Consider the following 26634-nt stretch of genomic DNA (forward strand, 5'->3'; position numbering starts at 1 on the left):
AAGTGCAGTCGCAAAAACCATTGCGCTATGATAACTGGCTCTCATGAAGACCCAGAGTTACCTCTGCTGCAGAGCATAAGTTCATTAGAGTTACCAGCCTCAGAAATTGCAGCCCAAACAAATGCTAAGTAACAGAGACATCTCAACATCAACTATTCAGAGGAGACTGCGTGAATCAGGCCTTCGTAATCGAATTGCTGCAAAGAAACCACTACTTAAGGACACCAATAATAATAAGAAGAGACTTGCTTGGGCCAAGAAACACGAGCAATGGACATTACATCGGTGGAAATCTGTCCTTTGGTCTGATTTTGAGATTTTTGGTTCCAACCGTTCTGTCTTTGTGAGACGCAGAGTAGGTCAACGGATAATCTCTGCATGTGTGGTTCCCACCGTAAAGCAAGGAGGTGTGGGGGTGCTTTGCTGGTGATAATGTCATGATTTATTTAGAATTCAAGGCACGCTTAACCAGCATGGCTACCACAGTATTCTGCAGTGATACGCCATCCCATCTGGTTTGTGCTTAGTGGGACTATCATTTGTTTTTCAACAGGACAATGACCCAACGCACCTCCAGGCTCTAAGGGCTATTTGACCAAGGAGAGTGAGGAAGTGCAGCATCAGATGACCTGGCCTCCACAATCTCCCGACCTCAACCCAATTGAGATGGTTTGGGATGAGTTGGACTGCAGCGTGAAGGGAAAGCAGCCAACAAGTGCTCAGCATATGTGGGAACTCCTTCAAGACTGTTGGAAAAGCATTCCAGGTGAAGCTGGTTGAGTGAATGCTATAAGTGTGCAAAGCTGTCAACGTAAAGGGTGTCTACTTTGAAGAATATTAAATATATTTTGATTTGTTGAAGTTTTTTGTTTGTTTTATTTCATAGTTTTGATGTCTTCTATTATTCTACAATGTAGAAAATAGTAAAAATAAAGAAAAACCCTTGAATGAGTAACCAGCTCGATCTCACCTATCTTTTCCTTGCTTTGAATGTGTTTGTAACCTGTATCCGTTACTTTTATAATTACTATCTATATTTCTCCTATAATCCCTTCCTGCCTTGTTTCATTCTGAAATATAAAGAATAACGGTTTGATCTTAGGCCCTCTAATCCCCATTCCCTGTCTGACTCTGATTCTGTAGCTTATCACATTAGTACATCATTTTGCCATCACAATATCCATTATTCATTCATCATGCACATTCATTGCTTTACGCTGGTTATTTTGGTAAAATATCTACCGTCTTGCATTGCCTTGTCATTTTAAGAACATAATTGCCTTCAGAATTGTAACTTAACCTTAGTTATAATTGTAACTATTTGGTGCCCTGTCAATAATTTCATAGTAATAAAGCATGCACATTCCATATCACAACCCACCAACCTTATGTGAAACACACACACACACACTCTTATAACACACTCCCTGGCATATCTCCACTAGAGCGGGAGATGAGCTATGCCCCTAGTCAGGCTGATATACAGTATCTCTGATGTAGAGTCATGGCACAGTTGAGGTGAGTCCATCACACGAGCCATCAGCCCTGGTTTGTGTATGTGGCCCTCAGCCGAGATAAATAGACCCCAGCTAGATAGCGGGTCACTGCCTCCATCGCATCTGATTCACTGCCAGCATAGGCTAACAATCTGAGTGCATCTCTCCTCTCCCAACTGTCTCTCCCCCTCTTTCATCCCTCACAGCACTCACTGCTCCAATCTCCCTTTTTTATCACTCTTTTTTTTCAGCCTCTCCCATTCTCTCAATCAAACAGCTGTCTGTCCCCTCCCTCCCTCATCTTTGGTTCTCCCATCTCTCTCTCCTAGTCGCTCACTGTCTTTCATTTTCTCTCTGCCTTCTCCCAAAATCGTTCTCTTTCCATCTATGCTAGTGCTGATCGATTAACCAAATTGTCATTATTTTGTGGGGGTTATTAAACAAGTAATTGCCCGACGTCGGTTCATTCACACCGTTTCTCCAGAGGGAAATCAAATCATTCACAAGAGAGTTGAAGTCTAGAACTATATGGGACACTGGGCTGAAGGAAGTTGTAGTTTTCAGTAAGCAAATATTCAACCTAGTTCAGCGCTGAAACATGGTAATTGTCTACAATGACCATAATCCATTGTGCCTGTTCTTTTCCGTCTATGATACAGATGGATACACTTTTATGCCTGCTACTTTAAGTTAGATACACACAGACCGCATAAGCCACCGCATGAGAGAGGAATGTACACAACACACCGAGAGAATGGGATAGAGAGTTTGTTAAAGTATGTCTTATTTACTAGTTAAATGATTTAATCAGACAGCTCTGCAACATATTTAGGCAGGCTAGCCTAGCTAAATAGGTTGATTAAAGACTGTACAGTATGGGGAGAACAGAGATAACATTAGATGGTTGGTTGGCTGGCTGCTACTGCCTAAGCAGAGATGAGATGATGAATTTAGGGAATTTAAAGTTTTATGAAGTCATCAAATTAAAATAGTAATATACACAACTGAAATATTTTGTTATTTAATAGTAATTTCCTTTTTCTCGATGTGGAACATTTTCAATATTTTGGCAATTGAATATTCAATATTTTTGGCTTTGAAATTTCCATTAAAAAGCTCTTTATAATTTTTGTCATTATTTCATAATGCATTTAATGTTCAAGAAAAATAATTTGAAATCTCTAACGGTGATTTATTTTTGCATAATCGAACCGAACAGACCTCAAAAACCACTAATCGCTCAGCCCTGATTTCCACCCCTTTCCTCTCCCTCTTTCTCGCCAACTCTATCGCTCTGAGATTATGTAATTAATGCAGAAACTCTCTCACTTTCTGCTGGGCCAGGCCTCGTTCCACTGTTGTGTTGAGGTTGAATACATTTTAGGCAGGACTCCCCCTGGGGCCATTTTCCAAATTAGCCCTGCTCACAATAACGAGTCCACCCCAGCCAAACAGTCAGATAGGGGGATTATTTTAGAGATGCACTCCCCAGCCAGTCAGTCTCTCAGTCACAACACTGGGCCTGTAATGTGTCTATCCACGTCAGTATGGTTCAGTTGGCTATGGTCTGTCTGTGGCAGTAGTTATAGGGTTGATGCTGGAGAATAATTAGTGAGGCAGTGCAGTCCACCATAGCTTTTGTTTTCTGTGTTCTATTCACTACTGTAGATATTGTGCATGGCCCTGGCTTTTATCTGGGATGACATTAGCCTTGGATTATGCCACGTATTTTCAGATGGGGCAGTAAATTATAGGCTGATACAAAGTTCTAATGCGCACACACACCCCAATTAATCAACGTGGCATGAATTGTTATCATACCTCATTTGTAGGTATGTGCATGTCTCCTCATGACTGACTTGCATTCACTTACTTTCAGAAAGCAAATCCTGATGAGAGTGTGGAGAAGAGAAATTAGGCAACATTTAAAATTTGATGTGCTGTGTAAATCCAGGTCGTTGCTCAATTATTTTCTTTCCTCTCTCTTTCTCTTTCAGCTCGTCAGTCCCAGCCCCGGTTGGTCAGGTTGTTCAGCAGGTTTTGGCGACGGTAGCCAACACCAACCAGGCCAAACGCGTGAGTATGAAGAGTCCATCTAACATCCTCCCAACTGTCAAGGCGTTTCATCTGTGTGCTTTCCGCTATCAGAGACTGAATATCTCTTGTACACCCCATCTCTAAGAACTCAGCAACTCCGTGTAGTTCCTGGAGTTCCAGTGTACTTGGCTGACCGCTGGCCTGCGATGTTATAGCATAGAGTGGAAGGTCATTATGACAGGGCTGTGAAATGCCCCAGGTTTCTCCCATGTGCCGGCGGAGGAGTGATACAAGTGGCGACTGGGTGGGAACGGATTCATACAGGGGAACTCTCTCACACATCACACCTCAGTCCGAACCAGGTTTAAGTTCATGGGTTGCATGACTCATAAACCTACACACAGAAACACTCACAGAAAACACTGCGTATAACACTAAAACACTGTTTTGCAAGAAACAGACTCCAAAGTCTGAGTAGTGAGATGAACTAAATTACATTTAACTTTGACTTAAGATAAACATGAACCTTGATTGTTAGGTTCTCTAAAACACCCTCTTACTTTGTGTGTAGTTATTCTTGAAGCCATGGCAATGAGAGATGTATAAACTTTCCTTCTGTTGTTTTTCTCCTCAGAATTCTACTCAAGGCATACTGAAGGTGTCTGCTGAGAGTATCCACTCAGCTTCCCCCCAGGGTTTTGTGTTTGGTAAGTACATAAAGATAAGATGTTTTAGATGCTCATCATATCAAGACACATTGGAAAATGCCTTCCACCTTTTCCCAGGTAATATTTTTTTCAATGGTTTTTATATACTACAAATATACACAATTTCTGGTTGAACCATTCATACATTACATCCATTTGATTACATTCATTATATTACATATTTTATTAGCTCTTTGTATAAGGTGTGTTAGAACTCTTTTGTCATGCTTATTTTAATGTCATCTCCTCCTGTCCCTCTCTCCCAGGCGGACCCCCTAAACCTGACGCCCTAGTTTCCCTGGCCTCCTCCAGCTCAGCCCCGTCACTAGGGGAGCAGAGCAGCAAAGCCTTCTCCTCCTTTACCACAGCGTGAGTCACTGGGGGTCAGGGGTCAGAGAGGGAAACTTCATGTCAGACCTTCTTGATCAGAAAACAGGAATGTTTTTTTTTTTTTTTAGCTCTGGCTGACTGTTTTCTCATACTTTATGATGCTTTTGGACAGGTCTGCCGGGGCCTTCAGTTTCTCCTCTGTGTCCCAAGGAGCTCCACCAGGTACCTCTCTCAAATGTACCGCCATATATGCCTCTCATTGGTGTTATTAGACACTAAAGTCAGTGCTATAGTTCATTGAATGCCATATCAATGAATTACAGTAACTTCCATTAATATCCCGGGTGTTTATTTTCTTAAATTACTGAAGACAGGCGCATTAGAGACAGGCGGAAGACACATTTAAGTTGAATGCATTCAGTTGTACAACTGACTAGGTATTCCCATTTCCCTTTCTATTTGAGCCAGATGTCTCTTTCTTTAATGTTTAATTCCAGCATTCACTTACATTTTTAAATCAATTATCAAATAAAACATTAAACCTCGTAAGCAATTAATTTAGACCCGCCATTTATTTGAAACAGCGAGTATTTACTTAAATGTGTGCGGTTGCCCGACTATTAAAAAGGATAGGCGGCTATTTGAGACTAATTGAAGTTTTGCGGTAGTCATGTATTAAATCTATTTGTTCAAAGTGTTTCAATGTCTGGCATAGTTTGTAAATCTGCTATCCATGTTTCTTCCTCCCAGTGAAGGACGCCAGTAAATTCTTCTTTGGCAGCGCTGGTGCCACCGGCAAGATGATGTTCAGCTCTTCTGCCGGAGAGGAACCCTTCTCTTTCATCCCAAAATCCACTTCCCCCACCCTGGGGAGCACCAGCTCCCCTCCTCCCAGCATGTCAGGGGAGCCTGTGAGGCCCACCCCCACCTTCAGAGTGGAGCCCCAGGCACCCAAGGTGGTAGGAGGAGAGACTCTGGGTAGTTTCTCGGGTCTACGCGTGGGCCAGGGGGACGAAGAGAAGCCCTCAGCGGCCGCGTTTAGCTTTGGCCAGCCGGACAATGGAATGGGGCTAGGTTTAGGCATGGGCACGGCCCAGTTTAGCTTCGGGTCGACCCTCCAGCAAGGAAAGCCAGCTGAGGCTGCGTTTGGTGAGGCGGATTCTACCGTGACAGACTTATCCAAGACTGCATTCAAGCCTCCCGAACTGGCAGCCCTGTCGATCACCAAGCCTGCGTTCTCAACGTCAGCAGCCACCTCCTTCAGCAGCCTCCTAGCTGCACCCCTCTCTTCCCCTTCCCCCACCTTGGAGGAAGAGCCCCCCAAAGCCCCCACCCCCTTATCAGACCCCACTCCACCCACAGAGCCTGTTCCCTCACAGCCCAGCCCCTCTGTCAGCCCCCCTGTTGCTGAGCCTGAGGTTACTAGCTCCCCAGTGTCCTCAGTCACCCCCACCCCTACCATCCCTGAAAAGGCCACAACTTCCCCTGCCTCACCCCCCTCCCCAGCTCCCCCCATTGCCTCCACCACCCCTGTCCCCCCTGCCTCTACCACCCCACCAGCCCAGGCAGCCCCCAGCACTACCCCAGACCCTGCCCCCGAGGCATCACCACCCACTATCACCCCTACTCCGGAGGCCCCACCACCAGCCTACCCGGCCCCCAGCTCTGACAAACCTGGCTCCATCTTCACCCAGCCACCTGCCATCACCACAGACAGCACCACTATAGCTGTCACCAGCCTCACGACGGTCATAAACACCGCAGCCCCTGCTGCCACCACCACCACCCCTACTGACTCCAACACCGCAGCCCCGGCCACAGGCACAGTTTTCGGACAGCCTGCTCCAGTGACTGCCGGCGGCTTTAGTTCCACCGGCTTTGGTGCTCCACCTGCAGGTGCAGGGGCTGGCTTTGGAAAACCTGTATTTGGGCAGACAGTTGGCGGGTTCGGCCAACCTGTTCCTAACGCAGCCGGTGGCTTCGGTTTTGGCCAGTCTGCGTTCGGGGCCAGCCCTGGATTTGGACAGCCTGCAGCGGCCACCACTGCTGCAGCTGCTAGTACCGCTGCTAGTGGAGGTGGTCTGTTTGGAGCCCCCAGTGCCAGCAATGCCAGCAGTTTTTCCTTTGGCTCCCCCAGCGCCAGTACGGCCAGCAGTACAGGCACGGGCCTGTTTGGGCAGCCGAGCGCAACCCCGGCCTTCGGGCAGCAGAGTGCTGGGTTTGGACAAGGCTCTATGTTTGGAAGCAACACAACCACCACATCCTCTACTGGCTTCAGCTTTGGACAGCCTGCAGGTGAGTGTATCTGTGATATGTCACATGTTTGTGAAAATGCACTAATACGAAGTAGCTGTTAGGCCTCTGCATTCCATATCACAAAACTGCAAATTAATCGTCAATGTAATGTTATATATTTTATATGTGGCAGACAGCTCAGGACAGTGGTCTTATTGGAAGAGCATCCCTTGGACATCACCATGACACTATATTAAGTTGTTTTAAGCCTCTAGCATTTACACAGATGGCCACTCAAGCTGCCAACCTGTCTTTCTTATTGACTAGATGTACAATCTCTTTAGGAATCAGATGATACCTTAAATGCTTATGGATTGTATTACCAGATTCTAGTTGATTTTGATTGATCTCCAAAATCTATATTTAGGACTACTAGGCTGGTATTATTTCAGCCATGGTATGTTGACCTTATATAATTGCAGCATACAGTGCCTTCGCAAAGTTTTCAGAGCACTTGACTTTTTCCACATTTGAAGTTACAGCCTTATTCTAAAATGTATGAAATATGGATTTTTCCTCATCAATCTACACACAATACCCCATAAGGACAAAGTGAAAACAGGGTTTTCTACATTTTTGCTTAGTTATTCAATTAAAATGTGATCACATTTACGTAAGTATTCAGACCCTTTACTCTACTTTGTTGAAGCACCTTTGACAGAGATTACAGCATCGAGTCTTCTTGGGTATGATGCTACAAGCATGGCACACATGTTTGGGCAGTTCACCCCATTCTTCTCTGCAGATAATCTCAAGCGCTGTCATGTTGCATGGGGAGCGTCGCTGCACAGCTATTTTCAGGTCTCTCCAGAGATGTTAGATTGGGTTCAAGTCCGGGGTCTGGCTGGGCCACTCAAGGACATTCAGAGTCTTGTTCCGAAGCCACTCCTGCATGGTCTTTGCTATGTGATTTAGGTCCCTTTTTGGCAAACTCCAAGCAGGCTGTCATGTGCCTTTTACTGAGGAGTGGCTTCCGTCTGGCCACTCTACCATAAAGGCCTGATTGGTGGAGTGCTGCAGAGATGGTTGTCCTTCTGGAAGGACACAGAAGAGTTTAGAGTGACCATCAGGTTCTTGGTCACCTCCCTGACCAAGGCCCTTCTCCCCCGATTGCTCAGTTTGGCAGGGCGGCCAGCTCTAGGAAGATTCTTGGTGGTTCCAATCATCTTCCATTTAAAAATGATGGAGGCCACTGTGTTTATTGGGAACCTTCAATGCTGCAGTAATGTTTTTGGTACCCTTCCCCAGATCTGTGCATCGACACAATCCTGTCTCGGAGCTCTACGGACAATTTATTCAACCTCATGGGCATGCACTGTCAACTGTGGGTTCTTATATAGACAGGTGTGTGCCTTTCCAGATCATGTTCAATCAATAGAATTTACCACCGGTGGACTCCAAGTTGTAGAAACATCTCAAGGATGATCAATGGAAACAGGGCTGAGCTCAATTTCGAGTGTCATAGCAAAGGCTGAATAATTACATAAATAAGGTATTTCTGTTTTTTATTTTTAATAAATATGCAAACATTTCTAAAAACCTGTTTTCGCTTTGTCATTATGCTGTATTTTTTATTGATTTTTGAGGAATTTTTATTGCCATTTTGGAATAAGGCTGTAATGTAACATAATATGGAAAAAGTCAAGGTGTCTGAATACTTTCCGAAGGCGCAGTATCTAGGGAACGAAGCAATGGGGCATCCTGATAAAGGCAGTTACCTCAGTTACTCATCCAGTCAGAGCTGCTGCCAAAGTGCTTAAATTAATGTAGTTGTTTTCCCTCTGTGGGACTGAGCAGCATCATTAGGATGGGTATTTATCACGCCATTAGGATAATGGAGCTTAGAGAGAAGGCCACTACTCTCTGATGGTCTTATCCAGTCCAATCCCATCCATCCATCAGGGCCTGTTAGGATCTGCTGGTATTGGCTGGCAGACCATACTCCTCCATGGGTCATAGGCCTCTCTAAGCCACTATGCTGGAGGAAGTTGGCATTGACCACTGGTATAGGGTGGTCAGTTTTGTTTCACCTGGTACCGATCTGGTTAGGGTTGAGGATGGTGGTTAGCTGATCCCTGATGTTTACTTCTAGGGGTAAGCTCTACCTTGACCCTGTAAACGCAAGTATAAGGTAAACCCTCTACTTATTGCCGGGATGATACCAGTATTTCGATAGTCGTTAGTATCGTGACAAGGAAAACAAAAACAAGGCAAATTTAACTTCTTTAGAAAACAGCCCTAATTTTGGAAACAAACATTGTTTATATCCAGAATCACATGTATTTATTTTCCAAAATATAGACAAAATGTACATACTGCAGGTTTTTAAAGAACCAAGAGTTACTGTTTAAAATGTTTGCGCTACTGGTATTGTCACAACCCTACTATACATGTTAGCAAAAATTTCAGAACTGCAAATTAGAGAAGATTCTATGTTTTGTTTGATTATGCAAATGATAGCATTTTAGCAACATTAAATATTATTATAATCTGTTCATATACACCCCCAGGAAGAATATAACACCATTATTTTTTTTTCTGACAAACGAGCACTTAAATATGGTCATTTTCACGTTTTCATAAATTCTTAGAAAGTATACATAATTCCCAAACAAGCGCATTTGTGAAAATTCAATAGCAATATAGAGTGGGAAAGCAGCCGTGCGTTTGGACAATTAATAGACACTGCAGGAAAGAATACCTAATAAAAACGCCTCTCTTCCAGGACCGGAATCTATGGAGACCGGTGTGCCATAGCCAATCGGCGCTTCAGTAGGCCTTTATACAAATAACCCATTTGCCACACGGTCCTGCCATCATTCACTTTGAACTGTACTGGATGTTTACAGGCAATAGCAACTGGCGACTTTAGATCATTAAAACGCATTCACCAAATTCCACAAAATACACCTGAATGGATTTTAAAAAAAATGTAAATACCACAAGTTCTCTTACATTTTTTAACTTTACAGTCCTATTGGTCAAACAACCATGAAAAGATAGGCTTTCTCTCCCTCAGTTATGCAGATCAACAATAAGATCAACAACTAATGCTAGTCAGAGCGAGATGAACTAAAATCAAACGAGGGAACATTCGATAAACCCTTTCAAACTTTTTCAGCTAGTTGGCCATCAGATTTTCACTGATATAAGATGGGTAGCCTGTTTGTCCATCTGCAGCTTGCCTGCCAATGCATATTTGGCCCAACCAAGCACCCAAGCTAACTGGCTAAAGTTGTCGAACTTTCTAGCTAGCTACTTCCAGACACAAAGAAAACACCTCACTCTGACCGTTTTACTCGCCCCAGCAGAGCTGATTATCTAGAGCATTCGTGACTAACTATTACTTTTTTGCCTACATTTACTGACACTGGTCATATTCAGCGGGTGTTGCACATTTGTAAGTTCATCAGTTATTCTGAACACTCAGATGAGTGCTCTGAAATTGGAGTAGATAATTTGCAAACGCAGGAGATATGATAACTGGATAACAGTTGTTCAGCATAGCTAGCTAGCAAAGCAAAGATATTTACATTTCTTGCTAGCTAACCAAATGACACCTGTATCTCTAGCTATGTAGGAACTGAAAAACAGTATGAGTGGAAAAAAGTCAGTCACTCACCCATTCCTCCAATGAAATGACATCCTCCTAGCTAGCAAACATTAGGCTCTGTGTTTTGAGCATGCTACATAAATAGATATGCTAGCCTATTTGCCATGTTATGACTGACTTGTGATCATTGCTCTTGCTAGTTTGATTGTATTGACATTCCCAGCCTTCGTTACAGTCGTCTGTTTTTGTCCAGCATATTGAGTAATTGAAACGGAAACAGTGAATCCCAAATGGAGGCCGCAAACAATGTACCAGGCCAGCTGTGATTTATAACCTGATAGTAATATTTTTTGGACTACCAAGAAATGTATTGGTAAATTATATTAATCATTCATTGAACTGTATCCATTTATTCTGCCAACAATGCCTTACTGTATGTCATGGAATGTTGAATCAAATCAAACCTGTTTTTAAAACCTCTTGTAACATTGGTTTTGTAGCATAAACTGGGAATTTTATATTTTTTACTGCTATGATTCTGTTTCATAATTGCAAAGTAGTTAAAACACTGTCAGTTCCACTTTAAGGCATTATTATGGCACCACGTTAAAAAATATTTTGAGTGGTGAAGTAATGTTGAGCCGGGAGTTGCCCTATTCCCAGGGATTCTCTGATTTCCCATCCATGCTAAGAGGTGCTGGGCCGCGGGAAGACAGTTGACCTGTCTGTGTGTGTCACAACAACTCAGCAGTTACTGAAGCAATGTCTCGGTTCTGACTGTCCTAGGGCTCTGTGTTCCCACCCAGATAGGCTTTCTGTTATATCATAGTGACAATGTGTCTGTCTGGCCATATGCATGTACTAATAGTGGAGATAGGGTTACACTTCAAAGCCACGTTGGGTTACTTTTTCATTTTAATTACACAAAGAATTGAATGTGGAAGCAGGGTTAGTCACTTTGTCAAAGTGATGTGGTGAACAGGAAATCTGAACTAGTTATCTGTAACGGAGGAGGTTGTGATGGGGGTTAATTGAGCTCACTGGTGCGCATGGTCTGTACCACTGTCGGTGCCTTTGTCGGTCTTTACTGTATTAGATAGGCAATATGTGAGGAGAGCAGCCCTTGGCCAGTCATTTATCTGCGGAGCCCCACAGCAGGTTAAACATGAATTAGGCCTACTTACCCTGCATCAGAGCACGCCTGGTCGATGTCGCTCTTAACAAAGCTGGATTAAGATGGTATAACCAAAGACCAGACTACATTAAATCTGTCTTGAAACAGAGGAGGAACTGCCTGAACTTGTCTAATAAGAAAGCTCCATTTTACATCATAGACATGGAAGAAATCGGAGAGACTTTGGCTTTGCTCTGTAAGCCTAGGGGTGATTTCTCTTAACTCTATTAGCAGTTTGGTAGAGAGGGCAGTTAGGGGTATCTAAGGGAGTGTTAATAGCCAGGGTCATGTTTGTTTCTAAATGTCTTTGTGCAGGTCTGAGGTGACAGCAGCCAGTCTTATAGCTACAATAGCCAACTAGCTACCAACGCCAGGACAGCAACAGGTGTTACGCTATAAATGGCCCTAGAATTCCTATTGAGTCTGGATATCTGTTATGCATTCCCATGTATTATTTCTGTCCCCTTCACGGCTGGCTAGTTATTTCAGGCAGTATATTGTCAGCATAGCTATGTGAACTAGCAAAAGGGCTGCTGTTACATTTGATTTTGTTGCACGTCCGTCGTCCGCAAACTGCACAGGAACATTCGTGAATGTATTCGTTAATAAAAATTAATGTTGACTGTTCCTTAGGGCTGTCCCCGGGGAGAGAGGGGGGGGGGGAAAGACTTGTCACTTCTTTCGACCAATCGACTGGTCAAAGAAAATATAGACACCTTATGTGATTTGATAAAATCAACTAAATATGTAGGCTACTGAGCTTGTCTGATGCTTTAAGCCCACTGTGATTAAAAACTTAACACACAAATGTCTCAAGGGAGACTGAGATCAAGATAGCCTAACCAAAATAAATAAATATGTTCCCGAATCATCTCCTCCCTCTGCTGCTAGCCTTCGCAGAGTCTGCCACTATGCTCTAGAAGTTGCCGGTAATAGGCTACAACCAGGTGTCGGTAACCTTTTTCCATTTGGAGTGCCAATTTATCTTACCATTTCTACCAATCTGTGTGCCAGTTATGATTTTCATATGCACATTCTTGTGGAACAGTTCAATTTATTTGATAATAAAGTCTTCGTATCTCAAAATAGTTGTCATGCGATTAATAAAAATGATATCTAAATGAAAATTATACAAATCTAAAAGTAACTTCTATTGCCATTGCCAACTATGTAAAAATAGCCTACCTGAAGCCAACAAATAAAAACATTGCAGCCTGCAGGTAGAAAATATTCTGATTAAATAATAAATTACATTGGCTATTCATGGCCTGTCTGCAAGGAACTTCAAAAATTTTATCAACTATCAACTTGGTCCAGCCTGAAGCTTGCACTAACAAACTTGCAACATTGTATAAAATATTAAGGACCCTCAGTTTCCCGGGCCAGTGAGCTTCAGACAGACACAGCTGTAGTCTATTTGCTTAAGGGAATAAGTAATCAGGTATGCCTATTTTAAGATGTTTCCACCGGTTCGGAGCATGACATTTTCCCCCCACTTTTTTCGAATGGGAGAGAGCTGGAAATATTTTTCAAATAGGCTACATTGAGGAACTATTGGCATTCTCAATGGATGTAAAAACAGACTGAGTTTACTTGCTGTTTGCGGTGAAGAAAACATTCCTTTGACGCTCCACAGCTCAGTAGTGGTGGTGAGTTAAATCAGAAATACTATCAGATTCCCAAATGGGCACATTTATAAGCCTATGTTTGCCCCCAGGCCAGGTAGCCAAGGCCTACTTCTGTGTAATCAGGTATGAGTCCTTACTCAACATTGACAGGAGCCCTCCATACGAAACACAATGAATAAATGGACAACTCGTAAATGGAATGAAATAAACCAAAACTTGTTTCTCACAAGTGTAACCTAGGTTGTGCGCTCTGCAAACAACGTATCCACTCCGACAATGAGAACTGTAAAATATTGTAATATTGAACGCCTATATTGAATGCATTAACAGAAATTACTGTAACCAAACAAACATTGTAGATGATAAATGATGGGAATTAACAGTACATGTACTGCTGGTGATACTGGTGTGCCATCCCCGCATTCTCCACAATGGATTAGTCCACTCAGACAGGCGTCAGTCAAGACATGTGCAATACATTTTTGTTGTTACAACTGCTCAACTAAAATATTCTCGATTGACCAACAGCCTATCAACCAAACAATCGACCAGTCGACTAAATGGAGTCAGCCTGTTTCTTTTATAGAAAATTAGCATACGCAGTCAGAAGCGTTTCATCTACGCCCTAAACTTGTTCACAAACAAGGTCACCACATGGACTACTTCAAGCCACAGTAAATGATAGGGTGGGTGTCATGAATGAATGAGTCATTGCCAAGTCCCAGGTCCAGACTAAAGGCAGTCCCAGCATTAATTTGTAGACCTGTCCCCATACTCTGAGAGAATAACATTTCATGTTCCGCCTGATTTATTATAGGGGAGTTGACTCTCGGCATGAGGGATTTAATGGACAGTCGTACAGCCCGCTTTCTAAAAGCCACCAATTTAAAGGGAAAACGAGCAGAGGCCCAGGCAAAAATGGAAGTGGAATAAAAGGGAAATGTGGAGTTGACTGGTGGAAGATATTCACCAGCCAGTATGCCTTTCTTTCTCACACGCGCAGGCACGCCCACACACACAGCTTACGCTCTGCCACACACACACACACACAGCTTACGCTCTGCCACACACACAGCATGTACGCATCCATCTAGAGTTTGTCAGAGGGCTTATCACACTGCATACATATCCAGTGTACATGGTGGCATTGTGTCAGAGATAAATGTGGGGATTTGTCTTTTTCTGCTCCACTGTCTTCCCCTCTCAGTCATCTATAACCTGCAAAGAAAATAGTTCTGTCGCCATAGTCTAATGCTGCTGGAACGAGACCATCCATAAAACGACTGCGCTATCAGCGTGTACACACACACACACACACACACACACACACAGTTCTGACTTCCTACCACTGTCATCATCGCTAACCTTAAATGACTGTACGTCTAAAGGGCAAATTGTGATAGTTTGCATGGTTGTATTGTACAGAGCCTGCTTAATGTATTTTATGTGCTACTTATTATTTTCTGTCCTCTTCCCTCCCAGCTTTCGGAAACTCCTCCACTACCTCAGTGTTCGGTCAACAGTCCAGTACTGGGAGTGTCTTTGGACAGGTAACATTCACATTTGACAGTGTGTACAAAATAGACAACCATCATACCATTTTGATATGTAACACTTCAGGGAAAGACTCCCAAATGCCCCTCTTCAAATGTGCACACGCCGCACCACTCACATACACATGAGATGCATTTGGGTAAGAATCATGGAGAGAACTCTTCAGGGAGGCTCATATGTACTTATTACTACATAACCAACACTGATCATTGTGACCTTGTTGTGACCGTGGCTGTGCACCCCTCCCCCTATCCTACCCAGCAGCAGCCATCCAGTGGTGGGGGTCTGTTTGGATCTGGCTCTGCCCCGGCTGCAACCTCCCAGCAGGCAGGGGGAGGCTTCTTCAGTGGCCTGGGGGGCAAACCCAGTGAGGACGCCGCCAACAAGAACCCTTTCGGCACTGCCGCTGCCACCGGGGGCTTCGGACAGCCCAACCAGACAGGTGGGAGAACCAACAGGGGCCGAGAGGGGTTGTAGCAGAAAGGATGACTGATCTTAGATTTAAACTTCCTGTTCAATTTTAAGACGGATGGGTGCAGTTATCATCAGCAGGGGGGAACCCTTTGATTGACATCCCTCTTGAAAAAGGATGACAAAGTCCACTGCAATAAATTCATAGCTCAAATATTTTTGCATTAATGTTATCAAGACTGATGTTTTCATGTGGGGGGGGGGTAGCGAATATAATCATATTTTTTGTTTCTAAACACAGCCTCGCGTAAATTGATTTTCCTCAGCATTATGCTGCGAGTCTTAATCTCATAAGCAGAGCAGTGATTTAGCCTGTTGCTGCTGGAGGCACTGACAGCGTATGTATCTGTGCTGTCCTATCTATGACACAACATGAGTCAACACAACACAACCATCCTCTATAGCTCCCGGTCATATGTTACTGCTCAACAGACTGGCATAGTTTTCCATAGCAAATAGGCTTGTATCTCTTGTTTTCTTATTCCTCTAATGCACATAAACTGCATCGAATCATCCATGTTTGTTCTGTAGATGAATGCAAATATGTTAATATTTTCTCAACCTTTGAGACCTTGAGGTGGTACGTGATTCATTTGTGTTAAACAATGTTAATGAAATCATTAGTCTGCTTTTCTTCCAAGCTATATTTCACTGTGGTACTGTACATGTAGGTTTGATGAGTAGAAATAGCCACTTGAGCCACCCCCATTCTGTCCTCCTATGCCCTCTTTTGTTCCGAATTGAAATGGTGCAGTATTCTGATTATGGCTATGTGAATATGTATGACCCATTTCATAGGGACTATGTGATAGTATATCGCTTGTTTGCCCACGGCTTTGATTCTTATGAGATAAGTCATGCAATGGCACTCGTATTGCTTTCTATTACATTTTCCCTGAACATATTCTTACCCACATTTTCACCCATGTCTTTGCTGCATGCAGACCATTAGCTTTCAGTCAAATTCCTCAATTCCATTGTTTCTTGGACACAATCACCTTTTGGAAGAGCACTGCAAATGACTATTTTCCCTGAGTAGCTCTTAACTGACAGTAGGCGTTGTGCCATGCTGCGTAATACATCAAGTGTCCGTCCCAATGTCTTCCACACACACCTAATACCATTTAGCCACATATCCATTTCCTCCCTCCTTGTCTCTATGATGAAAAGTGACCCCCTTTATCTGGTAGTCAGGTAACTTGTCTATGTAACCACCCAGCCACAGGAGAATCCATTTTGATTTGAAAGGTGATTATTTTATTTTCTCTCACGTTGTTTGCTTTCAAGTTACTATGTTGCAAATTGTTGAAGCGTGAAGTGCTAAATTGCATCTCAAATTAGATTTCAGTGTTGCGTGTCATTTACACACAAGTACTTTCCATGCTCAGTATTACCATTATGGTGAAAGCATTGTGCAAAAAAAAGTATGAAAATGGCTCCTAGAAAAGAGTCTGGCTGATTTGATATATGATGTCTGGGACTTGGAAAAGATGTGTGAAATGAACATGAGCAGGAAACCTTAATTCGAAAACTAGAATTTAACGATCCGAAATTAGGCTTTTAAACATCTCTCCAGTGTCTCTCTATCAAAAAGAGAGGAAAGATTTACATGAGTATTGAAACATTGGCAGCGTTGACATGGGGGCCATCTGCCAGTGCAGTCGGAACAGAAAGTGACCAGTGGGCTGTGAGGTTGCAGCTGATCCCAGGTCAGATGAAGAGGTCGACTTCCCAGCCATTTAAAAGTGAGATGCACTGCACTGTGAAGATCAAAAGACAGAGGGAGACCTGGGTCAACCGGAAAGTGTGTTGTTCTCATGACACCCCCAAACAATATTCCACCACATCGGTCTAGAGATGAACATCTAATGAGCTTGGAGGGAGATGGATGGAGAGAAAGAAGTTAGGCGGCTGATTTTCCTCACATAATTAGGATTTTGAAATGGATGTGTCTGAGTGAGGAATCATGGGCAGGAAAGAGAGCTCTGTGAAGCTGTCAATGGTTTCCCATAGCATTTCTTAGGCAGGATGCTTAGCTCAGTGGCGCTCTGTCTAGAAATCTTTTGGGTTCATTTGAACTCTTATGGAAAACACATGGTTGGTTTACTTTTGTGTAGAAACTCTTGTTTTCCTCTCTATCTATTGGAAACACTAAGGCTGTTGACTTAACTATAAGTTAACTGGAACTGAGTACCGGCCCTTCAAATGTTCTGCTGCTTGAGTTCCTATACCTCTTATAGAATATTAGCTCAAAACTATTGCACCTAAATATGAACAGTCCCAGCACTCAAAATGAGTACAGGCACCTATTTCAGTTTAGCACTGCTATAAATCCACTGTTAACCTCTGTTTGTCCTACAGGAGGAACTACCCTGTTTGGGAACAGCGGGGCCAAAACCTTTGGCTTTGGCTCACCAGCGTCAACATTCGGAGGGGGGGAGCAGACGGCCAGTGGAACCTTCAGCACGGGAGGGGGGAGCGTGGCCGCTCAGGGGTTCGGATCCTTCTCCACCCCCACCAAACAAACAGGTAGGCTACACCCTCACCCCAAAACAAGTGACAAGTCACCCAGCTCTGTCAACCCCAGACTTTTGTGCCCATGGTAATGTACTGTATATGTTCAAAAGTGTTATCCAATAATGTTACAAATAACCCTTCTTTTGTTAGCCGCACTTCTTCTTGACACACTGCCCGCTTAACCGAAGTCAGCGTGCATGCGCCCGGTCAGCCACCAGGAGTCGCTAGAGTACAATGGGACAAGGACATCCCGACTGGCCAAACCCTCCCCTGACCCGGACGATGCTGGGCCAATTGTCCGCCACCTCATGGGTCTCGGTCGCGGCCGGCTGCGACACAGTCCGGAATCGAACCCGGGTCTGTAGTTAAGCCTCTAGCACTATGATGCAGTGCCTTGGGCCTCCCGAGTAGCGCAGCGGTCTCTTTACAATACCTTCTACCCTCTGTGAACGCATTCCCCATCACTATCCCCTCCAGTCTCTTTGACTGTAATAGTAACAGCCATTTACATTCTTGGCTCCGTCTCTGATGTTGTCCTGTCCGCCTCGGGCTGTTGATGCGGCGGGCGGCTCTGTGATGTGTGAGGGTCAGAGAGAAAGGCAGGTGGTTGTGGATGAACACTCCACACACGCATCACTTCCTCTTTGGCCCTGTGGCATCAGCAGATCCACTCCCTGCAACCTCAGCTGCCGTCACTGCTTGCTCCCCAAGGAGAGACTCACTCTGTACTCCTTTATCATCTGAGTTATAGCTACAGTCACATTATCTCTCTCTCTCTGCCAGTACAGCACTAGTGGATCATGGTTAGGCTACATTCCACAATGTAGCATCTTTCCAAGCTAACGCAGTTATATTTCCTCAATTTAGCAAATAATATAGCATATCTTAGCAATTAGGGTCATAGCGTTCCCTAAAAGTTAGCACCACTGCAGTTTTGTCTTGGCATTTTACTCAGCTAGCTATATAGCGGTAGCATCTACCCCTAAACTCTTCTGGTCATATTCACAAAGCATCTAAGAATAGGAGTGCTGATCAAGGATCAGGTCATCCCTCTTATTCATTACCTGATCATAGATTAGCACTCTTACTCTGAGACGCTTTATTAATACGGAACCTGTGTCTTTTTGGTACTGCTGTCACTTCTATAGCTACTATCACTGGCCAGGCTCCAAGGAATGTAATCCCATTACATTAACCCAATCAATTATTCACTGGGCCGTGTTCGTAGCCAGGCTGTCATTTCAGTGAGCCCCTCTGTTTATGACTCTCTTTTCATCCCAAAGCGTGTGTGGCTGGAAATTGATTCCCATCAAGCCCTCATAGCCGCAAGTGTGTGTGTGTGTGTGTGTGTAGAAATGGAGGTGTTGTAGAGCAAATAAAAACTTTATTAATCATGTTGGGGCTGTTAGTTTCAGGGCAACGGCAGGTGTGACATACACATCCATCAAAGTTGAGGAAGAATATAAACATTGCCTGTGTTTGCTTCTATTTTTGAAGTATTTACTTATGTATGGTTAGTATTAGACTGTGGTAAGTGTCCCCTGAGACATTCTGTCCTGCCCGCCCATCTCAACGAATTCTAGAATATTGCTCATATACGTGTCAGCTTTATTCATGTAACCGTCCCGCTCACGTATTGTTATCAAATCAAAGTCAGCCAACTTACTCTTCCTCACACCCCTCTATCTGTACCCCTTCAGGTGGTTTTGGGAGCGCCCCTGTGTTCGGTAGCCCCCCTGCTTTCGGGGGCTCCCCAGCGTTTGGGGGGTCAGCAGCGTTTGGCTCGACCCCGTCCTTCAGCAGTCCCATGGGCTCCTCAGCCAGCAAGGTGTTTGGCGAGGGCACGGCAGCTGCCAACGTGGGAGGATTCGGGTAAGAGAGAGGGGGCGGCGGGTAGCCTAGGGGGCGGCGGGCAGCCTAGGGGGCGGCGGGTAACCGAGAGGTTGCTAGTTCGAATCCCCGAGCTGACAAGGTAAAAATCTCTCATTCTGCCCCTGAACAAGTTTGTTCCTAGGCCATCATTGTAAATATGAATTTGTTCTTAACTGACTTCCCTAGTTAAATAAAGGTTAAATAAATATAAAAAATATGATTTTAAGGTTCAAATTAAAGGAAAGCAATATAGGGACGAGGGGCTTTAGCCATTCCAACTGAGAGCACGCTGACACCTCCTAGCCACTGTTTTCATATTAACACACAGATTTTGTCACCAACACTCCCTGATAAGTAAATAATACCTTGCTAACCCCCGACCTCCTTTCTCAACTTGGGGCATAATACCCTAAACCCTGCTCGGCTACACTGGCACACGTTAATGAGCTTGACATTTAATTTAGAAAAGTCCACAGTAGATGAGTATTGAAGATTTACTTACTGCATTTACATCAAGTATTTAAGTATTTCTGGTATTTGTTTATCACTATACATCAGGGGATGGAAATCAGTCAGCTATAACCACCCAGACCTCCTGCAGAGTCAACCTTTGTTCTGAATTTAACCTCAACCCTCATTGTACAATTATGGGAGAAAATGGGATTATTCCTTCATCCCCTCCCGCTCAGCTCCCTCTCCCCCTGGAGCAGCCCCCTGGCATGTGCAGGCCTGCTGAGGCGTTGGGCACCTCTGCCAAGCCCCAAACCACAGAGGCATGCAGAGCTAGATTATTCCAGATAATCCCACTCTGAGGTCATACCGCCAGCAGATTAAGATGGGCTAGTTCCCCCTTCTCTCTAGCCTCCCTCTCTCTCTCTCCCCCTGGGGTTGTTGTATTAGGCACAGGTCTTCTAGAGGGAATTGCCAACTAAACCCCCACCCCTCAATTCTCTACCACACACTCTACACACACACGATTTACACCCTCTGCCTCGGGTCCTGTTGGCTGCAGGGAGATGGGAGCTAGCCTTGCCGTGCGTGAACTCATCTCTCTGTTTTTCTTATTCTTCTCCCATTCTCTCACTCCTTTCTCTATTTAAGTTGTCAGGGTTTCATCCTATTGGGCTGTCAGATGGCAGCAGGCCAAGTGGCTTGGTGTTTTCATTCATTCCCTTCCTCCATTCAGTCACGCTTATTTCGTTTTTTTATTTTTTGTGTTATTATGTCAGTTATTTTTGCAGTCTCTCACTTATCACCCTGCCGTCTTGTTTACAAGGAGAAATATTGATAAAGTTGTTTACGAATGCCGGTCCTAGTTTTGTTTTCCAACCCCCTGCAAATATTTCTTGAAAGATGGTTTCGATGATACAGTATTTCATGACTCCCTACAACCAGTAAATGTCACCCTCCCTATCTTTTTAAAGTCGCTCCTCAATTTAGCAGTTTGCCGTACCTAGTGATGAGGCGATTGACCCAAGGGCGGTAGAGGTGGGCGGGCTGAGCAGAATAAGATTGGCTCCTGTATTAGGGTCAGAGGTCAGCCTTTATTTCTGTCCAGGGGTCTACCCATGCTGCCTCCAAGATTAAAACCAGCAGAGCAACTGAGCTGGCTGGACGGCCCGGACTATTCTCTACCCCTCTCTCACTATCCCTCTATATTCTCGCTCTCTTCTTTCATGTCTTTATACGTCTGTCTATTTTTCCTCTTCCCCTCTCTCTCTGTCTCCTCTGACTACTGCAACACACTTATTACATATGCACATAGTATAGTATGTCTCTCCTTCACTCGTCCTCATCCCCTCATCTCTGCTGATGTTTGATGACTCTAGTCAAATAATCCTGGTTCGGTTGTGTGACTGGCACTGGTCTTGTCTGTCTCGCTCAGGGCACCTGAAGCCTCTGTCAGAAGTAGCTTCCCCTCACACTGTTCTACTACATTTAAACTCAATAAAACATCAAACAAACTCTGCTCCCTGACTGTGTCACAGCTTCCACACACAGATCCCAGATCAGTAGGGGAAGAGCCGTGGGAGCATTAGCGACTTATTCCATTGTCATTTAAATCAAGGCTTATTGCAATATGCTTTGATGTAATGGGCTCTGATATTATTCCAGGCAAGGCTGTTCCTCTGCATATTTTAGGTTACCTCTCCTCTCTGGGTTAGAATGGTAATGGGGACAGAGTAGAGTGACTGGGGTAGTGTGCTAGACTAGCTGTACTAAACAGTCTACAGACTGGAGGGAGAGGGAGTTAAGGAGCACAGAGCATAGTAATTCTTCCTCTGACTGTATGGTCTCAGGACTGACGTAGACATAGAGTATTATAATGTGGATGTAAACGGACCAGTGCCTCAATAACGTAAGAAATCAAATGTACCAATGGTTATTCAACACATTTCCATTAAATGTTTATTAGGCTATTGTTAGACTGTAATATTGAATATTCTTATATTCAGTCTTTTAATGTTTTTAATCTTTTATGTGCATTTCTCTTCCTTCACAGCTTTGCTTCCACTCAACAAAGCACACTGTCGTTTGGTGCTCTGGCCAACCAGAGTGCCCCATCATTTGGTAACCTGGCCCAGCAGCAGCAGGGGTCAGGGTTCGGAGCTCCTCAGCCCAGTGGCTTCTCTGGGTTCGGACAGCAGGGAGGAGGAGGTGAGTAGTAATATCTCACCCGTTCAGTTCTTTCAGATCATTACATGGGAACGCTGCTCCAGATTATCCAGATGCACCCCAAGCCTTAATTGACCATTTCTCTTCCCTCCCCTCCCTATTCTTGTGACTAAACTGTATGAAAGGAGTCCAACCCCCAGTTTAGTCATTTCTGCCCCTGCAGTCTCCTCCCCACTCCCCCAGCCACGCTAATAAGGAAAAATAAACAAGGTCCTCGTTTGAAGCCTTGCCAATGAGTCCCTTCCCCTATTCCCCTGAAGTAAAGCCACTGTTTTTTTAATGTAACCTTTATTTAACTAGGCAAGTCAGTTTAGAACAAATTCTTATTTACAATGACGGCCTGCCTTGGGGCAGAACGACAGATGTCACCTTGTCAGCTCGGGGATTCGATCCAGCAACCTTTCTGTTACTGGCCCAACGCTCTAACCACTAGGCTACCTGCCGCCCCCTCCTAAGCCCATTAGTGACTGTTTTAAATAGCAGTCATTTAGCCTAGTGGCTAATACTATCCCCAGCACTCTGTCTGCTGTGCAGTACAACAGGGCCACAAGATGTAGCACTAGGTTCATTCTAGGCTAGGCTAGCCGTGGGGATGGTGGAATCCCACAAGTGGCTTCCTATTAACGCACATTCCTACTGCAGTCACATGCTGCCATGCAAGTTATCTTTTTTGTTTGTAAATGGCAGTTTTCTCAAGATGGGTAGATGAGGGTGGGAAGAACTCTTTCAGAATTTTACACTGAACGAAAATTTAAATGCAACATGTAAAATGTTGGTCCCATGTTTCATGAGCCAGAAATGTTCAAGAAGATTATTAAACAGCATGATCATTACACAGGTGCAGGGGCAATAAAAGGCCACTCTAAAATGTGCAGTTTTGTCACACAACACAATGTCACAGATGTCTCACGTTTTGAGGGAGCGTGCATTTGGAATGCTGACTGCAGGAATGTCCACGAGAACTGTTTCCAGAGAATTCTCTACCATAAGCCGCCTCCAACGTTGTTTTAGAGAATTTGGCAGTACATCCAACCGGCCTCACAACCGCGGACCACGTGTATGGTTTTGTGTGGGTGAGCGGTTTGCTGATGTCAATGTTGTGAACAGACTGCCCCATGGTGAAGTTATTGCATGGGCAGGCATAATCTACGAACAACGAACACAATTGCATTTTATCGGTTGCAATTTAATTTATGGGTTGCCTGTTATGAGACCCATTTTTTTGTAAGGTAGAGTACCAGTCAAAAGTTTGGTCACCTACTCATTCAAGGGTTTTTCTTTATTTTTACTATTTTCTACATTGTAGAATAATCGTGAAGACCTCAAAACTATGAAATAATACATGGAATCATGTAGTAACCAAACAAGTGTTAAACAAATCTAAATATATTTTAGTCTTCAAAGTAGCCACCCTTCGCCTTGATTACTGCTTTGAACACTCTTGGTATTCTCTCAACCAGTCTTGAAGGAGTTCCCACATATGCTGAGCACTTGTTGGCTGCTTTTCCTTCACTCTGAGGTCCAACTCATCCCAAACCATCTCAATTGGGTTGAAGTCAGGTGATTGTGGAGGCCAGGTCATCTGATGCGGCACTACCATCACTCTCCTTCTTAATCAAATAGCCCTTACACAGCCTGGAGGTGTGTTTTGGGTCATTGACCTGTTGAAAAACAAATGATAGTCCCACTCAGATTTAACCAGATGGGATGGTATTGCTGCAGAACACTGTGGTAGCCATGCTGGTTAAGTGTACCTTTTGAATTCTAAATCAATCACAGACTGTGTCACCAACAAAGCACCCCCATACCATCACACTTCCTCCTCCATGCTTCACGTGGGAACTACACATGCAGAGATCATCCGTTCACCTACTCTGCGTCTCATAAAGACACAGCGGTTGGAACCCAAAATCTCAGTTGGACTCATCAGACCAAAGGACAGATTTCCACTGGTCTAATGTCCATTCCTCGTGTTTCTTGGACCAAGCAAGTCTCTACTTCTTATTGGTGTCCTTTAGTGGTATCTTTGCAGCAATTCGACCATGAAGGCCTGATTCACGCAGTCTCCTCTGAACAGTTGATGTTGAGAAGTGTGTGTTACTTGAACTCTGTGAAGCATTTATTTGGGCAGCAATTTCTGAGGCTGGTAACTCTAATGAACTTATCCTCTGCAGCAGAGGTAACTCTGGGTCTTCCTTTTCTGTGGCAGTCCTCATGAGAGGCAGTTTCATCATAGCGCTTGATGGTTTTTGTGACCGCACTTGAAGAAACTTTCAAAGTTCTTGAAATGTTCTGAATGGAATGACTTTCATGTTTTAAAGTAATGATGAACGGTCGTTTCTCTTTCCTTATTTGAGCTGTTGTTGCCATAATATGGACATGGTCTTTTACCAAATAGGGCTATCATCTGTATACCCCCCCTACCTTGTCACAACGGCTTAATGGCTCAAACGCATTAAGAAGGAAAGAAATTCCACAAATTAACTTTTAACAAGGTACACCTGTTAATTTAAATGCATTCCAGGTGACTACCTCATGAAGCTGGTTGAGTGAATGCCAAGAGTGTGCAATGCTGTCATCAAGGCAAAGGGTGGCTGCTTTGAAAAATCTCAAATATATTTTGATTTGTTTTTTGGTGAGTACATATGTGTTATTTCATAGTTTTGATGTCTTCACTATTATTCTACAATGTGGAAAATATATAAAAATATAAATCATTGAATGAGTAGGTGTGTCTAAACTTTTGACTGGTACTGTATCTGTGACCAACAGATGCATATCTGTATTCCCAATCATGTGAAATTCATAGATTAGGGCCTATTTCAAATCCTGTTAGGTCTAGAGGAACCAAGTGGTTGACTGGCTCTGGAACAGAGGTAATAAGGTGGAAGTAGTAGTAACTCACCCAGGTTTCTCTCTGTGTTATTCAGTAAACATTTTACAGAGTCATTTGGAATAGTCTCTACTGATAATTCTATCTAGATCAAGGGTGTTAAACAAATCGGGGGTGGCAGGCAACTCAATAACATTTAAAATGACTAAAACCAAATTGAAACTGTAGAAATGATACTGAACCTACATTCATACAGTTTCTTGACTGTGTCCAGCTGGCTAATAATCACTGAAATGAAAGCTGACAGTCAGAGCACTGAAAATACCCCCCAAAAATTGCACATTTTGACGACAAGAAAATCGAACCATTTTTCAGTGCCCCTGGGGCAAAAATAGTTTGATCTAAATTAAGTGTGTTTTTTTTTTTTTTTTTTGTCTTTTTTTTTTGTTGCAGGCTTTGGGTCTGCTGGCGGTTTTGGATCGAATCAGTAAGTATCACTCATCTTTGTGTGTGGATGGGTGTTTGGTGTCTGTTCACATTTGTTGTGTTCATGAGTGTCTTTGCTTGAGTGTATACATTTGTATGTTGAGTGTTTGAACCCTCCCTATACGCACTCGCTTGTGTCTCTGGCAGTAGCGTGTGAAGGAAAAGTGTGACCACAGCCCACTTATAAGAATCTGATGGGCAGCACAAATTCATAACAAGCTGCCCTAATATATCATCCCTCCTTTCCCCCTTTGTCTCTCCTGTACCTTATTCAACCCTCACCATTCTCATCTCTAACACCACTGATCTCCTCACCCTCGAGGCCTCACCCCAGACACTCGCCTACTCGAGCCGCTTCCCCCTCTTTGCTCTCCTTTTCCCCCTACCTCATCTACCGCTCTCCTTTTCCCCCTACCTCTACCTCTTCCCTTTCTCCCTCCTTTCTTTATCTCCTGCCTCATCCCTCCTTTATCTCTGCCCTCCCTCCCTCTCTCCCATCCTGCCTCCTCCCTCCCTCTCTTTCCCATCCTGCCTCCTCCCTCCCTCCCGCTCTCTCTCCCTCCCTCTCTCTCCCTTCCTGCTTCTCACTTTCTCTCCCTTCCTGCTTCTCACTCTCTCTCCCTTCCTGCTTCTCACTCTCTCTCCCTTCCTGCCTCCTCCCTCTTCCCATCCTGCCTCCTCCCTCCCTCTGCCTCATCCCTCCCTCTTTCTCTCTCCCCTCCTGCTTCCTCCCTCTCTCCTTTTGTTTCTGCCCTCCTTTTCCTCCTCCCACTATCCCATGCCTCCTCTCATTGTGCTGCTGTGTCACATGGCCCCTGTGTATCCCCCAGGGTGCATTGCAGTGGAATGCGATCTGAAGTGCTCAGGAGAGTGTGGCAACACGGCCCAGCTCAGTCATTCACACGCTGTTAGATAAGCTCCTCTGTCTCCCTCTGTTCCGCTTCACCCTCTCCCTCCTCTTCTCTCTGTTCTTGTCTTCTATTGCTTGCTTTCTCTTCCTCGTCC

At 44.2% G+C, this 26634-nt stretch overlaps 1 protein-coding gene across 10 annotated transcripts in view; it reads left to right on the plus strand.

The window, feature by feature from the left end:
- LOC110509345 (nuclear pore complex protein Nup214) overlaps positions 1-26634 on the plus strand; it is a 65818-nt gene that overhangs the window by 28697 nt on the left and 10487 nt on the right. For 9 of the 10 annotated variants that reach the window (XR_005040344.1, XR_005040345.1, XR_005040347.1 and 6 more), the window contains 11 exons: positions 3494-3572; positions 4168-4240; positions 4507-4609; positions 4743-4792; positions 5321-6865; positions 14703-14770; positions 15036-15216; positions 17607-17774; positions 19463-19634; positions 22138-22292; positions 25597-25630. Coding sequence is in view for 6 of the 10 variants with exons in the window: in XM_036967310.1 (XP_036823205.1) it covers positions 3494-3572; positions 4168-4240; positions 4507-4609; positions 4743-4792; positions 5321-6865; positions 14703-14770; positions 15036-15216; positions 17607-17774; positions 19463-19634; positions 22138-22292; positions 25597-25630 (2628 nt within the window). In the remaining 4 variants the exon portion in view is untranslated. The remainder of the gene's footprint in view (positions 1-3493; positions 3573-4167; positions 4241-4506; positions 4610-4742; positions 4793-5320; positions 6866-14702; positions 14771-15035; positions 15217-17606; positions 17775-19462; positions 19635-22137; positions 22293-25596; positions 25631-26634) is intronic. The other variant, XM_036967311.1, reaches the window with a different exon arrangement.

This window comes from Oncorhynchus mykiss, chromosome Y, assembly GCF_013265735.2.
Source record: "Oncorhynchus mykiss isolate Arlee chromosome Y, USDA_OmykA_1.1, whole genome shotgun sequence".
Classification (NCBI taxonomy): Eukaryota; Metazoa; Chordata; class Actinopteri; order Salmoniformes; family Salmonidae; genus Oncorhynchus; species Oncorhynchus mykiss.